At 56.1% G+C, this 16307-nt stretch overlaps 4 protein-coding genes across 4 annotated transcripts; all 4 read right to left on the bottom strand.

Moving 5' to 3' along the window:
• Nucleotides 1-95: 95 nt before the first annotated feature.
• Nucleotides 96-3903, bottom strand: SPSK_10846 (cohesin complex subunit SA-1/2; the record flags this gene model as incomplete). Its single annotated transcript, XM_016737106.1, has 3 exons — nucleotides 96-3128; nucleotides 3215-3423; nucleotides 3507-3903. 3 exons carry the CDS (start codon nucleotides 3901-3903, stop codon nucleotides 96-98), a joined length of 3639 nt encoding a protein of 1212 aa, XP_016587496.1.
• A 1802-nt stretch (nucleotides 3904-5705) lies between these two features.
• On the bottom strand, nucleotides 5706-6974 carry SPSK_09327 (uncharacterized protein; the record flags this gene model as incomplete). Its single annotated transcript, XM_016735901.1, has 1 exon — nucleotides 5706-6974. One exon carries the CDS (start codon nucleotides 6972-6974, stop codon nucleotides 5706-5708), a length of 1269 nt encoding a protein of 422 aa, XP_016587495.1.
• A 3856-nt stretch (nucleotides 6975-10830) lies between these two features.
• SPSK_09570 (cystinosin) lies at nucleotides 10831-11820 on the bottom strand (the record flags this gene model as incomplete). Its single annotated transcript, XM_016736142.1, has 1 exon — nucleotides 10831-11820. One exon carries the CDS (start codon nucleotides 11818-11820, stop codon nucleotides 10831-10833), a length of 990 nt encoding a protein of 329 aa, XP_016587494.1.
• Nucleotides 11821-13279: 1459 nt separating this feature from the next.
• On the bottom strand, nucleotides 13280-15406 carry SPSK_08736 (solute carrier family 25 (mitochondrial aspartate/glutamate transporter), member 12/13; the record flags this gene model as incomplete). The annotated part of the gene is made up of 1 exon (XM_016735324.1): nucleotides 13280-15406. One exon carries the CDS (start codon nucleotides 15404-15406, stop codon nucleotides 13280-13282), a length of 2127 nt encoding a protein of 708 aa, XP_016587493.1.
• Between the last annotated feature and the right edge of the window lie 901 nt (nucleotides 15407-16307).

Below are 16307 nucleotides of genomic sequence, written 5' to 3'. Positions count from 1 at the left end.
ATGGCAATCCATGTCCGACACTCCGTCCTCTGCAAAGTTCAGCATTATACACGACGCACAACAATTGGTTTTTTTGCTCCTTCCTCCTTCCTCCTTCAGTCGCCGAGGATATCTTCATCCTCATCCATGCCTTCTGCCTTGTCATCGTCCTCCTCCTCTTCGTCGTCCAGGCCTTGGTCGATCAACTCCCTCCGCCGCAGATCCTCCACCGTGCCCTCCTCTGGCTCGGGCGTGTCCAGCAGATCGTCCAGCTCGTCGTCGTCCAGATCGGCGGCCGGCGTCGGTGCTCCCAGCAGCACCTCTTCGTGTGTCGCGCCAGGCGTCGGCGCTGACAGGGCGCCGCCGGCATCGGCAGTGCCTGGCCGATCCGACGCCGCGGCGGCCTCCTTGCCTTTGGTGGCGCCGCCCCGGGCCGCGTGGCCGCCCTTCTTGCGGCTGTTGGCCACCAACAGCTCGCCGGCCTTGTTCTCGTCAAGGAACGCAACAATCTCCTTGTAGCTGTGGCCAAGCTTGGTCTGGTTGCGCAGCAGCCGCCGCTTCAGCTTGCCGGCAAAGGGGCCCGAGTGGTCGAGCACGCGTGCGACAATAGCCATGACGTAGTGGCTCGTCAGGTCGCACAGCGCGCGCTCAGCCTTGAGTTCAGCAGCCCGGCGCTCCTCGATGGACGTGTCCTCGTCGTCGTCGTCATCATCATCATCCTCGTCCAGCGGGTCCTCAATCGGGTCTTCGTCGTCGGCCGGGTCGTTGAGCGTCTTCTTGGCCTTCTTGGCAAAGCTGCGTTCGGCGGCGTCGAAAATGGACACGAGCTCGCTGATCAGGCCGGGAGGCACCTGGTCAATGAGGCGACCGAGGCTGACATACCGCGCCATGACGGCCGGGCGGTCCAGGTTCTTGCGCAGCTGGGCGAAAAGCACGTGCAGGTCGCAGTAGGCGCCCGTGGCGTACAACCGCAGATCGTCGTTGTAGCCGCGAGACGAGAAGGTGTGGACGACGTTCTGGTCGAAAGCCCGCTTCAGAATGGCCAGGTTGTCAACGACCGGATTGGAGATATCGGCCTTGGCGTTCACAGCGAGAACAAGCGAGCGCATCTTCCACATAAAGTAGAACTGGCACGCGCCAATGGCGTTGGCCGTAAGGCCATCCTCAATGTTGTCGAGGTCCTCGTCCGGCTCCTCAAACTTGCCGCGGTGGACCGTCTTGACGAGGATCTCAATAGCAGGCGACTCGGACTCGGCGTTGGCCGTGCCCCTTGCCTCGAGGATGTCGACCGAGTCGGAGATGGCAGCCAGCTTGTTGATCTTGAAGAGAGTAACCGACAGTTGGGAGGCCAGCGCGGGGCTCAGGCTGCGGCGCGCCGACAACTCGCATGTCCGGTCAAAGTTGCGCAGCGAGTTGATGGTCGTCTCCCAGAGCGAAGACACCCGGCTGTCGACAACTTCCTCAAGCTCTTCGTACTGGCGCGCATGGAGCAGCGCGGCGGCCGCCTCGGCCACAACGGCGGTATCGGCATGCCGGGTGAACTGCGTGCAAATTTCGTCCAACAGACCCTCAAACGTGGCGGTGTCTTGCCGCAGTTGACGGAAGACCTCCAGATTGAGAGAATGCTGGAGGCGCAGCACGGTCACCGCTGTCGCAGGCTCGGCGCCAAACTTGCGCAGCAGCTGCGGGATGAGTGTGGCCAGCTGAAGGGCAGCCGCTTCAGAGGATTCGGCCGCGGAAAAGGCGCCCGTGGCCGCCGACGCGGGAGCAGCATCGGGCCGGCCAAAGCGCTTCTTGAAGCGCTCACTCTCACCACCTGGGGCCAGGCTGGCCTTGGCTGCCGCTGCGAGGATCTCGAGCAGGATGGCCTCCTCGTTGTCCCCAGGTGCGACGGCAACGCGGAATGTCGCGTCGGCTGTGCGTGTCTGCTTGCGGCCGCCACGGCCCTTGACCTGGTCCACGCTGTGGTCGTACAGCAGATAGCCGGCCAAGATCTCCCAGTTGGTGATCTCGGGAATCTTGTCCACGAGGACCTGCGTGGCGAGGGCCAGCCGGCTCGTCTCGGGCACGACGGCGCTGGCGACCTCGGCAGTCACGTCCAGGCTGGATACCGTCGGCTCTGTCCGCTGAGCGCCGAGTTGAGTTTCGTAGGCCGACACGGTGTTGGCCAAGCTCTTGACGTTGATCCAGTCGCGCCGCGGCGCATCAAAGTCGCCCGTCTTGCTCTGGCCCTTGCCGAACAGCTCGTACATGACCTCTTCGCCACCGACCTCGTCGAGCTTAATGGACGCGAACTCACGGACACAGTCGGCGAAAAAGTTGACGGCGGCCCTTCGTATCCGGATCTCGGCGTCAAAGATGAGCTGGCCGATGGAGTCGATCTCGTCGGGTTCCAGCAGACCAGCTGGGCGAAGCTGCTCCACGACGGCAATGGCAGAGACACGGACACTGATGTCGGCATCTTTTGTTGCCATCTCAATGAGGCGCGCGCGGAAACGGTCGATAAAGTGGCCCATCTTGCTGGCATCGCGCTTGAAGACGCGTACGAGCTGCTTCAGGACCTCCTGGCGTGTGGCCGGGTAGCTGTCGGAGAGCATCCAGCCAAGGTACCGCAGGTACTCGGGCTGCATGTAGACGGCAGGCAGCGCCCAGACCCAGGAGCCGAGAGCCTCGACACACTCTGTGCGGATGCGCGGGTCGACGTCGCGGTAGCGGTGGACGAAAACCGTGTCGAAGAACTCCTTCATCAGCTCGGCGGCGCGCTCACGGTTGCCACCAGCCTCGCGCAGGGTGTTCTCCAAGGAAACAAGACGCGGATCCTTGCTCTTGGACTTGCCGTTGCGGCTCCTCTGGTTCTCGACTTGCTGGGTCAGTTTGTTGATGCGATCGTCCAGCTTCCTAGCTACCGTCACGAGTGCAGCCAGCATGGCGAGGGCCACGGTAGTCGCGGTGTGCCGGAAGGGTCGGAGGGTGGAGGAGGACAAGGATGCGACCCAGCGCACGACGTTTTCCATAATCTCGGGTTGTGTGTAGAGCATCTCGGTCTCGTGGAGGACGCTGATGAAAGAGTGGAAGAACTGTACAAGCAGTTCGCGGAATGACCGCGTCGTCCGCGACTTGGCGATGAGCGGGTAGTCGGTGATTTTTTGCTACACTGTGTCAGTTTACCGGCAACTCAACGTGGTGCATCGTTGTACCGTTTGTCTCCCGCGCTGCCATCTTTCGTGCAACTCACATCTTCGTAGATGCCCTGCAGCTCTGTCAGACGGTTCGAGCAGTTGTCTGGGTCGTTGATGTCGTCTTCCGTTACGTGGTAGTCGCAGCCGGCTGCCGAGAGAATGCAGTTGACCAGGTCCGCCACGGCGGCCTGGTTGTTGGTCTGATACCGCTCGTACCAGCGGCCAGCCACGTCGTCACTATCGTCACCAGAAGAGAAAATGTCGGCTGTAGAAGGCGGGTTGTCAGATCAGACCGCTCTGTCAAAAACACACACAATAGTATACCGCAACCCCCACTCGAAAACGTACCGTACAGCGCGCTATCATGGTCGGCGTCGGTCTCAATCGTCACGCGCACCGACTTCTTCGGACGGCTCGGTAGGCTGGCGGCATGATTGCCGGCGCCGTTGAGCTTGGGCTTCTTGATTGCGCGTCCTGCCGTTGACGCTCCATTGGCCTTGCGCTTTGGCCGGACGCGTCGGGGGTTGGCCTCGCCGTCATCGCCGTCATCGTCGTCGCCGTCTTCGGCGTCCACGTCGTCTATGTCGTCGATGTCGTCGTCGTCATGGCCACCGTCGTCACCTGGACGTTTGCGCCCCTCGACGACCTCTGGAAGGAACCGAGCAGGAGCCCGCACGACGCGTCCGGATCGGCGCTGGGAGGCAGCGTCGCCGCCGCCGGCCGAGTCATCTAGTACGTCGGCCATAGATTTTCGCTGAGGTCGTCGTACTTTTGGTTTGGCTGCGCTGGTTCGTCTTCGGTCGCCGCAATGGCCAGGAGGCAAGAAGAGGGGATAGGAGAAACACGGGACGAAAAGGTTGGAAGTGGGACGCGACGGACGCGAAACCAATTCAATTAACAGTGGACGAGGGGGAGGGGGGCCGCAGTGTGCGATGAAAGCCCGAAAGGAGAAAATGGAGAATGAATTTGAGAATGGGGAATTCCCGGAATGTCAATAATCAATAATCAATGAAGATGATCTGCTCACGGGCGTCGCGTTGTCGCGCGCATAATAGAATGGAAAAAAACACGCCGTGGCTGTTGGGTGGGCAAGGTATGTATTAGGGGCGCGTCGAAGAGCGTGTTGGCGGTCGGAGGTTGTTGGGCAAAGGAAAAGGGTCGTTCAGAGGATTGCAGTGGGGGAAAAACGAACGGTGGTGATGTGATGCAAGCTCCTTGTGGCCTCGAAAAAGCAAAAGGGGAAATGGTTCCAGTTTCCAAAACAACACGAGAATCAAGTTACAGAAGGCAAGTGCGATGAACATGTCGCGTCGCTTGGTAAGAGGCAGGCGCGACTCTCGCCAACAGCAAAACAGGGGGCCAGGCCGTGCCTTCCTTAGCTGCCACTGTTGCGCACTCCCCCCCCTTTTTCCCCGTTATTGAGGGATGAATGGCATGGGCGGTTGAAAAACTCGCCCTAATTGACACGGCCTCGTTTCTGCCTGAGGCATCGGCAATCGACAAAACGACAGGGCAGGATGCACGCGGCGCATTCAGGCATCTTACCCCGCGCTCTCGTTGGCTGCGCGCGTCGAAAAGTGGGTCTCATGTACAGGGTAGTGGTTCGTTTGTTGTAAGAGGGCAAGCCGACGACGGCAACTACACCAAACATGCTGCGACAGGAAGGTACGACACAGCATCAGTTGACAAAACTCACAATGTAAGTTGTACTTGAGAAATTAATATGCTGCGTCCAGAAGTGTCACGCAGAAAGAAAGACAGATGACTTCATAAATGCACGAGGACAGAGGCAGAACGATAAGCCCGACGCACCAAATCCCATGTGCGACAGTTGGCCCAGCCAAGCGCATCGGCCAGCAGTTGGTCCAGACAGCAGCACCTGGTTCAGTTCCCTCGTTCGTTCCGACGGCCTGAAGTCGTGCAGCACAAGTGGTGCAAAACGAGACCCGATGGTGAATGAGTCGACGTATGGGATGTATTCTCTCGTTTGTTATGATTTTCTGTATTTCTTTCGTGTGCATGTCACACCGTTGATGTCTTTCCTTCTCTCTATGCTCGTTGTTGTCAACTTAGCATCTGCACATGCTTTCAAAGTGAACTGTAATCGTACAGCATCTTGGTTTTCTCTCGTAAGTTGTTTTCTGCTCGTGAGACCCGGCGGCTCAGCGGGGATCTGGGGCCCTAAAGGGTGGCTGCATCGTCTGGCGTCGCACGAAGCAGATGCAAGGCTACATAGGTGAACAAGTCATGAGAAGAGGAGAGAGTGGTGGCTAAGAGCGAGTTAACAGTGTATTTTTGCTTGGTTTGTTGTGCTGTTTGCTGTTTGCGGTGGGTGTTTATGAATAAGCGACCCCTTGCCAAACGCTTATGGCGCCTCCTAAGCGGCATGGAGTATTTTGATTGCATGAGAGGGAAGTAGAAAACACGGATAAAAGAAAATAATGGGCGATAGTATTGAAACATGGCAAGGACAGGGCGAGAGGCTGGGGGCATCGAGGGATTGGCAAGGAGGAATGGTGATGGGGAGGTATATGACAAATTAACAAGTTACGCCAACCGCAAAACAACTTTGCCACGGACGTGGCCACTCTGGACCTTGGCAAACGCTGCCTCGTACTGCTCCAGCTGGAAGGCAGAGTCAAAGACGGCCTTGACCGCGCGCGTCTCGATCAGGTCGGTAATCGCCTGCAGCTGCTCGCTGTCGGCGTGGACAATGAAAAAGACGCCGCGCACGTCCATGCCCACGCCCGTCTCGGGCCGCAGCTTGTCGGGCGGCATGACGATGCTGATGACCGTGCCGCCATGGCGGGAACTTGTCCAGGCGCGCTTCAAAGTGTCGCCGCCGACGCAGTCGAGCACCAAGTCGTATTTATCGCTGCTGCTATAAAAGGCACCGTAGCGAGACTGGGAGCTGGAGCGTGTGCGGCCGTGGGCTGTCGAGGGCGAGTTGCGGCCACTTCCGCCTTCTTCGCGCGTGCCGGCACTCCTATTGCCACTGCTTGCTTCTCCCGTGTTTCGAAGCGTTGTGTAGTCAATCACACGGTGCGCGCCGAGGCTCCGCACAAAGTCAATGTTGGCCGGACCGCAGGTCGCTGTAATGTGCCCGACGCCGGCAAGCCGTGCCAACTGCACAGCCCACAGCCCAACGCCACCGGCTGCAGCTGTGATCAGCACACGCTTGTTGGCGTTGACGTCGTCGCCAACATGAATGCTTCGCGGGCGGTGGGACGACGAGGGGCGAGATGAAGGTCGCGAGGCCGGTGACTGTTGCCTCGAATAAGGATGCGAATGCTGACGCTGGAGAGATGGTGGTCGCGGAGGGGAGGCGTGGATTTGTGGCGGCGTCGGCGGCCGCGTTACTGGCTCGGTTGGCAATGTCAGGCCGCCGTGGACAAAGAGGACCTGCCACGCTGTCAGCGCCGACAATGGCACCGTGGCCGCCTCCTCCCACGACAAGGCCTCGGGTTTTTGGCGCAGCTCGCTCGTCAGGACAATGGCGTACTCGCAAGCGTTGCCTTGGCGGTTGAAATCGGTCAGCGCGTAGACTTCGGTGCCCGGCTGGAAGGGCGACGACTTGTTGGGTGCCTCTACAACAGTACCAGACACCTCGTATCCAGGGATGTGCGTTTCTTGTGCAGCTGGTTCAGGCCATTTCAGCTCGCCGTTGGTTAAGGCGACGGCATGGACTTGGATCAGGTGCTCGTCGGGACCCGTCGGAACGGGCATTGACACATCGGATAGTGTGAGGTTGCCCGTATCTGGATCGTGGACGAGTGCCAACATTGTAGTGCGGTTGTCACCTTCCTCGTCGGCCATGACGTCGAGATCACGGCTGGCATAGGCTTGCGATAGTTATAAGTAAGGGCGCGCCAGTAAGTGTCGGTGGGCACCCTGGATGCTTGTAGTAGCGGCCATACACCGAAAGTAGTAGTGCGATTTGGAGGTATCAAAATCGGCAGTGGATTTGGGATGTTGTCAGGTGGGAAGTGAACGAGCCGTAAACGAAAGCGTTGGGCCCATTGCAGGTGGTGTTCAAAGGGATATATAAAGGCAGACAGTTAGTATGGGAGTATGAATAGGCGGACTTAAATGGAACATCCGCCAACAAAGGGGCAACAGAAAATGATTAGCGATGACAGAAAAGAAACGAGAAGGAAAATACAAAGAAATGATGTTTCCACACATCCTGTTTAGGAAGAAGAAGGCCAGTGCTGGTCGTTATAAGAATAACACTGGTCTACAAACCGGCGCAGGCCACAGACACAGACACAGACACAGACACAAGTACAGGGCACACAGACGCGCACACACGTTTAGTACACGCAAACAAACGATACATACCAATGAGAGATACAATGAAAAATACAATGAAAATGACCCCCAGAAATTACATCAAAATAGAGAGAGCATACCGGCTAACAAAAGACCCCGGGACGAGCCACTTGCCCTGCACACCATGGTAAGATCTCCAACAAGGACTTGACAGCACATTACGCGAGCGGAGATGACGGAGCGGGTCAGGACGAGGGCAACAGGGGCGGGGATGGGGATGACGGGGAGGGGCACGGGGAGAAGGGACCCGATAGGGGTGAGTATCTATGCAGTATGTAGGTATGGTGTCGACGCTCAAGGGGAAGAGGGGAGCAAGGCAGGGAGGTGATACGGGATGCAGGACTTGGTGTGCTGGCATGTTTGCATTTGTGCATATTGAAGATTTGGCCGAGACGACGGAAACGAGATGATCGGTGTGCAAGGCGGCAAGTAAGATAAACGGGGCAAACAGAGTGAAATGGCTCACAAAAGATGGCTATGAAGAAAAGAAAATCTGATAAAATAATAACAATAATAAAAATTGATGAGAGAGCTGGTTTATTGACCTGCAAGGGGAAATAATGTAGGCAACGAGGAAATATAGAAAAGAGGCCTGCAATATAACAACCGAGAAGAAAATACATACCGGAAGGAAAAGTAAGCAGGGACGAAATACAAATCAGACATGCAACGATAAAGAACGGTAAACAAAACAAAACATCTCCAGGTTGAAGTGGAGGGGTCTGACATAAACTCAGTCACGTACCATGATGATTTCCCCTAGATTGCAAAACTTGTCATGCAACCCCAGTTTTGCCAACAAATGCATACGACTGGAATTCGCAAAACACTCATACGCACACCCATCAGGAGCAAAGCAAGAACTCTATCTGCGGAATGTCTCCAGCTGCATGGGTCCGCTGCATGGTTTCTCCATATGCTGCCCCTCTCCCGGGGAAGAAGGCAGCTCACACCGGGTGGGGGTGAGAAAGTGTTGTGCGTACGAAAAGTGGTTGGCGAGAGGGGTGAGGATTGTGGAGGACCTGCTCGAGGCAGTACGACGTAGGCTAGAATAGGTAGCATAAAGCCGTGACCATCTTGACCAAAACTGAGAGCCTGCTTCGAGTTGTCACCGTGGTTGTGGTCGTTGTCGTCTGTCTGGTTATGGTTACGGCGTGTGCGTATTACCAAAACAACGGCCCTGGCTGTCCAAGCCCACACTGCCCTCCTTTCTAACCAAGCACTGTCTCTCGATCGCCACTCGATGATGACCGGCTTTCTTGGCCCAGTACCAGCTTCCGATGACGAGCTTGACGCTTGTCCCCATGCCGCGTTTTTGAAGAGGCAGAAAAGGGAAATAGAAAGGTAAACAAACGAGCTGATGGCGGGAATGGAGAGGGCGGACCGGAGGAAAATGGAGGGGAAGCGCGAGGAGACAATCGGCGAGGAAACCAGGATAGCAGGCACTGCAGGGGGGTGCGGGTGTTAGACAAGCACACTCACATCGAGGACACTCATATGTGAAGGATCCAAAGGAGGGGTGTCTGTGCTGTGGTTGGGGCGAGGGTTCGACTGGAGATGCAGCTTGGACAAGGACAACACAGCAATAGGGGGTGAGTTTAAGGAGAGTCGAGGGGGGGAAGAGGAGGATGGCAGCAGATGGCTGGTATGACCAGGCTGGGAAGGTACGGCGTGACCACACTATTTGGCGGCCTGTAGTCATTGACTACGTGCCTTCCCGTTGCATGTGGCCCGGCACAGCTGCTGCTTGATTTATGGGGAAGGTGCGGAGGAGTGCATTTGGAACGAGAAAGAAGGTACGACGGAAGATAACTTAGACTGGAAAGGCCTACTGGTCGATGCTAAAGAAAGAGAGAGGGAGAATAGGTCATGCAGCAAAACGTTAAAGTCGCAAAGAGCGATGGACACCATTCAGGCTCATTGTTGTACAAGGACGCACATGGCGCCGTCAGTCTGCATTAAAGCGCCCTCTGCTACGTGTGCCTCTTGGCACAGGGGCATGCCATTGCTTGTTTTGGCGTTTTGCATGGTTAGGATGAAGAAGTAGCCGACCAAGAACACGGGCACAGCAAAGACGGATTGAGAGGCGTGGGTCATGACCTGTGACTATGCTTACGCTACTGGGGGGCGATGCTGGTAACGGCCATGGAATTGATGCTGTGGATGCATCGCGGACGTCGATGAGCGGGGACGGGAGCACGGGACACCGACAGGCACTATATTAAGACGAGTGCGGCCTGCCATGTGGGTATATAAGATATATGTGCGTAGGTATACCTGTGCACTTTCCGCTTGCGGGAACGGGACATGAGATACAGGTTTCCATCAGGGCAGCCTTGCGGACAAAAGGACGGCAGACAGGAGACGGGTTATGGGAAGGACAGAGATGAGGTAAGTAGGCTATTGGAGAGTGAACCGCGCTCATTGGCAGAGAAACATACAGTTAGTTATATGGCCGGATTATTTCGAGAAGTAAGAAAAAGACGGTCGCGAGGCGACAACGAGAAACATGAAATGAGTGATCTACAGCGGGCACTGTTGTTTCCTAATTGTACATTACACTCCGCCGTTTTGTGTAAGCGAGGCAAAAAAAAGTGTACGGAAATCCAAAACGTAACAGGAATGACAAAAAGAGCATCAGACAAGACAAAAGGGGGAATAAGAAACACCGAAAAGGAGACCCAGGTACCGTGTTCACTGCTTCTGTGGTCGGCCATGGCTGAACCGTTGGTCACCTAAAGGAGTAAGGGTAACGAGGAAATAAAGTATAAATAAATAACGGAATAGGAAAGTAAATGTACAGCGATATTATTACGAGACATAAGAGAATAGCTCAAAGTTGTAGGAAAGTAGGATTGAGGACAGACAAGACAGGTATGTGCGCCAAACCAAATCATCGTAAACGCAGGACCATGCAAAAAGGTGAGCACAATACGCCATCCCTCATAAGATCGAATTAAGCAACGCAAAAATACGACATGCAAAACGATGATGCGCAGAAACAGACTTTCGAGAAACAAGGCTGGCGATCTTTTGGTTGTTGGGCTTCCCAATTCATGCGGCGATCATGCGCCATCAGGAGAGGCCACCGGGTCTGTGTGTGTAGCGCTTAAACCGCTTCCACCTGACGATCTGAGCAGGGGGTGGCTGACAAGGTACAAGGGGATAATGCAAATAAATAAAAATAAATGATTTGAGAACATAAATGGTATCCCCGAAAAAAGCAATGCTAGAAAGTACAGCGCCCCAAACAGAAAACAAAAGACTCCAAATTCGTATGCATCGTCTATCTTGCTCTCTTCATCCTTGTTTTTTTTTCGTAAGAGTCTTTCCTTTATTTTTATTGCCTCGCTAACAATCGATCACGCTCTGTCGGCTGCGTCCGGCTGTTTTCCACAGCCTCTTCCTCGTGCGCCAGGTCCTTGCCATCGCCGCGACTGCTCTCCGCGTACAACACATAGTGCTGCGCGAAGAAGACGAGGTCGTACAATATGGAGACATTTCCCAGCAGCAGCTTGACGGGGTTGCCTGTCACGCCGGACCAGTCGTGCTGGCGGTAGCTGTCGAGCAGCAGCTGGACGATGCTGAGGATGCCGCCGACGAAGTCAAGGATCATCGTGTAGATGCTCCAGCCCTGGGTGCTGCGGTTGCGCCAGTTGACGAGGACCTGGGGCGAGTACTTGATGAGGGTGACGATGACCTTGACGTAGCCGAGGGCGTAGACAACGTCAAGCCACTGCCAAGGGGTCGTTTCTGCGTCGGTGTCGGTGGCACGCCCGCCACGGCTAGCCCCGCCGCCCCGGACGACCAGCAGAGTCACAAAGAGCACGCCGGCAATGCAACCGGCCATGACGCCTAGGATAAAGTGGGAGGGCTTGTTATTGCCGCGCGGGAGGCGGCGCCGGCGCACGTTTTGCTGCGGCTGGTCGTCGGACAGGGTCGCAGCGTCACCCTCAGACAGTCCCTCCTCAGCAGGCTCCTCGTCGTCCTTGGGCCAGCCCCAGATCTGCGGCAGTAGGTACTGCGACACGACAAAGAGCGAGAGCAACAAAGCGTGGGCTGCAAACACGACGTCGTTGGTGGCAACGGTGGGCGTGAGGCCGTGGTGGCGCGCGGCGTACTCGGCGCGGACGGTGGCCGAGTAGCGCATGGCGCTTGTCGACAACAAGTACGACAAAAAGCCGAGACAGTTAAGGAGCGGGAAGTCGACGGTGGTGCCGGAGGTGGAGCGGCGTTTGGCGTTGAGGAGCGGCTGGGGGTAGAAGGAGAGCGACCAGCTGATTGTGTAGATCCAGCCGCAGAGGGCGGAAATCGCGGCGAGGATGTCCATTGCGAGGAACACGAGGAGAGAGATAGTTGAGCGGGCGCGCTAGCTGGAGGGAGATGATCGTTGTCGGTTTCGCCTCTTCATCAGGTTTGACTTTGAGTGTAGAAAAGGACGGAAGACGACACAAGAGAAAGACGAGGTGAGTTGTGTAGGAGGTGCGCACAAAGGGCGGCAGGTGCGATGAGGGGACGTTATATTCCGTCGTCTGGGTTGGGGCACGATCGCATCGCCTTGCAAGCTAATGACGGTATCGGGAAGGTGCGAAAGGCCTGCTGATATCAGGACCAACTCCAAAGATGGCATGTATTAACTAGCAATGCCTAACTCAATGACTGGAGCACGGAAACACCGCTGTAATTAAGCCGCTGAATGAGGTCGTTTTACAAGGGTCTGCTTGCAAGTGCAAGCTAGCTCAGAAGGCAGGCATCCACTAACACTGCAAGTATTAGAACCTTCGGCGAATCAACACCAGCGTGGAAGGCGTGCGATGGCGCTATTTTTGTCGCTATCGCGTGTTAGCCACATCCGCACAGATTCGCGATACTAACAAGCTGTCTTTCACAGACCGTTGTTAAAGGCCTCGTCTTGAAGAGTGTATGCCCCAGTACGCGGCTGCCTTGGGCATACAGGGTAAAATGGTAAATATGATTCTATTTCGAAGTGTATATTCTTTTGCAGACAAAACAGTCGCTGTCGACGCCATGGCCAGGATGTGAGAAAGGAAAGAAAAGAAGCAATGTGACAAACGGGAACGAACTACAGACCTGGCCATGTGACAGCAGCCACATAAGATGCACGCTTTAAGGCGCAAGCCAGATACCTCCAAGACCTCTAAGTAACGTCTTCATCCAGAGAAACCAGTCTTTGCTATGCAACACACGTCTAAGTTGTCTTTTCTTTTTCTTTTGTACGGCAACGAACAACGAAAGGTGTAATTCGGACGTCGAGAAAGGGTTGAATCGTCATAGAGAAAAAGAGTCGAAGATTGTTGTTTTCGGTGAAAACCGAGCGGGAGATCGGGACAGAGGATTAAGGTATCGAAAGAGGAGGTAGATCGAAGGCTGAAATCAAAGACACAGCACCGCGGAGGACGTCGGGAAAGGTATTGTCGTCGGCGCGTCGTGAGAGGAAGGATCGGAGAAGATGGACAGATTTGAAAGTGTCTTTTTTGGTTCGCTGTGTATCCCAAACGCCCAATTGCCAAAACGGCAAAGATCCAAAAATAGCCGAGGCACAAATAGACAAAAAGAAAGTTGCAGACATCAAGACAGAAATACAAAAAACAAGAACGGCAAAAAATACCCAAAGATAGAAACGTAAAACGTTATATGCTCCCGCCAACCCAACTCTAAAAACATCTAGGATTTTTTGTTTCTGATGCAACCGGAAGGAAAGCCAAAAAGAGGAAGAGAAAGGGACGGTAGATTGAAAAAAGGGCGACAGCCGTATGCAGTGTGGTCGCTTAGGCCTTTCCACCACCGCCGATGGTGGTGGGCAGCGACTGCCAGCCCTTTTGGTCGGGTAGCTTCAGTTTGCCAAAGTCCTCGTCCAAGTCCAGGATGATCTTGAGCGCGTTGCGGCTGCGCGTGAAGGGTGTCTGTACCTCGGACGGCGAAATCTTGTCCTTCAACGACGACATGGCGCCGGAGACACCCGTCTGCACCACCTCCGACTTGCCGCCGCCCGGGTAGGGCAGCAGGCTCTGCAGAACCTCGTACGCCGCTAGAGTGAAACCGAACTGGGGCGACGAACGCATGATGCGCGCGGGGCCGCCCTTGAAGAAGGCTCTGAAGCCCTCCTCCTTCAAGATCGTCTTGGCCGCGTGCCGCAGCCCCGTGTACTGGGTGTCGCCCTTGCGCGCCTCGACCTGCAGACGCGTCTTGATAACGTCGCAGGGTGTCGTGAGGTAGGCAGCCGGCATGCCAGCGATAGCACCGGCTGTCAGCAGCTGCAGCACGCCGAGCTTCTTCGTCGGAGACTCGCCAAACATGTCCTTCTTCAAGTGGCTGTACGTCGGGAAGTAGATGGCCGAGAACGGCACGTCACGCAGCAGACACGCAGACGCGCCCTTGTACAGGCCGACAAGACCAAGGTTGCGCACGATCCACATGGCCGACCGCTTCGGTGCGCCTTGCACGTTCTTGGCGACCTCGCCCTGCACTTGCAGACGAATCTTGACAATCTCAAGGGGGTTGGTGAAGACGACTTGGCAAGCACCGGCGGTACCACCGGCAAGGATCTCGGAGCCCCACCAGATGGAGCCGTCCTGCCTGGTCTGCCACCGGCGGACCAGGTCGTTGACGGTCAGCTTGATGGCCTTTTCGGGCGCGACACCAACAAGCTGCGGCAGAACACCAGAGTAAAGGCCCAGGAAGCCCTCGTTGCGGATGACCTTCTGGAAGCAGTCAATCGAGTTCTTGTAGAGGCGCTGGCCTGGCTCGGCGCCGCGCTGGTTCTGCAGGCGCGTCTTGACGAGATCGATGGGGTACACCATGAAGGCGCCAAAGGCACCCGCCAAACTGCCGAGACCAAAGTTGTAGGCGGACTCAAAGGCCTGCGAGGCAAACTTCTGCAGGGCAGATTTGGCGTGCTGGGTGGTCTGCTGCAATTGGTCTCTGGCGCCCTCGACGCGCTCTTGGCTGCGCCATGCAGGGTCGAGGACCTTGGCAAAGTCGGCCAGGCCGAGACGGCCCGAGGGCTCATCGATGCTGGCGAAGTGGAAGAGGATGTCGGCCTCCATCGGGGTGAAGAGCGAGAAGCGGGTGATGCGGGCGGCCTGGTTGAGGAAATCGGTGCGGGTGATCTTGTTGTCGGCGCTCTTGGAGCAAGCGCGGCGAACAATCAGCTCGACGAGGTCCATCTCCTTGATCATGTTCTGGAAGGCGCGGACGTTGGCGTAGGAGATTTTGGTGCCCTTGGAGATGTTGCACAGAGTGTGCAGGTGCTGCAACAGGTGGTCAGACAGCTTGTGCTTGGCGGTTTCGAGGATGATGCGCTCAAACTCTTCGGGCTCAATGTAGCCGTCGCCGTCACGGTCGAGCAGCTGGAAGGCTTGCCGTATGCGCTCGCCTTGGAGACCCCGCAGCATCTGGGAGAACTGCTCATAGTCCATGTCGTGGCGCTTGCGCTTGTCGCCAATGTATAGCTTGGCCCACTCGCAGTCCCAGTTAAAAGGAATGGTGCTGGGGCCCTTGTTGAGTTCGTACAGCCGGCGGAAGTCGTCGTAGCGCACGGTGCCGAGGCGCTCGACGTCGAAGAGGCGGAAGGCGATCTCATACTCGGCATCGGGCTTCATCAGGATGTTCTCGAAGTAGGCCCAGTCGGACAGGTTGATGCGGCCCTGGCCGCGGCGGTCGGCAACGGGGAAGAGGATTGTGTACTGTTCGCGCTTGATCTTATGGTAGTCCTCGCCCTCCGGGGCAATCGCGTTGATGAACTCGTTGGGGCCCATGACGAGCTCGCCCGTCTCGGCGTCGGGGGTGGCATTCTTCAGAAAACGCGCCCGCGTTTGCGAGGACAGCTGTGTCGGCTCTTTATGGCCGAGCAGGCCCTCCTTCACGGCTTCCTTCACCGTGGATGTTGACGACATGGCGGACTTGAGGACGTCTGGTGTTTCGGCATGCGTTGGCAGAGTACGGAGGCAAAATCAAAGGCCGGGCCTGCAGTCGAAAGCTGGAGAGAAGAACAAGCAAATGTGAGTAACAGAGACGAGCACGAAGACGACACGAATATAGAACCAGATAAAGGGGACGAGGGCAAACAAGGAAAGAGAAAAAACGGACAGTGATTGTTAGACAAAACGGTAACCACTCGTTTTTGTGCGCGAAGACGACTGTGGGACAGAATGAGGAGGAAGAGAACAGGAGAGAAAGTGAGGGAGTCGATGTGGAGGTTCAATGGGGTTGGCCAAGCTAGAGGATGGAGAGGTGACTCGAATCAGCACCGGGAAAATAGGGAAAATAGGGAAACAAAACGGAGAAGGGGGGTCCTATGACGGGGAGGGGAGGTCCAAGTGGATAAGGCTCAATGTACGGAGGCTCCCAGGTGGATGATAGTGTGCAATTGGGATGCGAGGATGTGGAGAAGAGCACGGGCAAGGTTCAAAACGGAGGTGATGGAGTGAGGCACGAGGATGAAGAACGGGGCAGAAAATAGAAGAGGGAGAAAAAAAAAAAAAGGAGGAAGCAGATGGGGCGAGGAGTATCTTACGCGAGCTAGCAGACCTCTCGAGCTATGGAAAAGCGGAGGAGGAAGGTGCAGGCGGACAGGAGAAGGTCGGATGAAGAAGGCGCGAAGGGGCCAAGTCGGGAAAGCAAGAGCGATGGCGCGTGGGGAGCAAGAGCAACAATGGTAAGAAGCTCGATGAGGTAGGTGCAACGGTGGCCAAGAGAAGACTGTCGATGGAAAGAGCAACAACAGGAGATAACGAGAGGGAAGGAGCGAGTATGTTACGAGCGAAGCCGAGTCGTGGAAAGGAAAAGGCGCAATTA

The sequence above is a fragment of the Sporothrix schenckii genome (assembly GCF_000961545.1).
Source record: "Sporothrix schenckii 1099-18 chromosome Unknown Cont44, whole genome shotgun sequence".
NCBI lineage: Eukaryota > Fungi > Ascomycota > Sordariomycetes > Ophiostomatales > Ophiostomataceae > Sporothrix > Sporothrix schenckii.
Note: the sequence above shows the minus strand (reverse complement) of the source record. Positions and strands in the feature narration are given on the sequence as shown.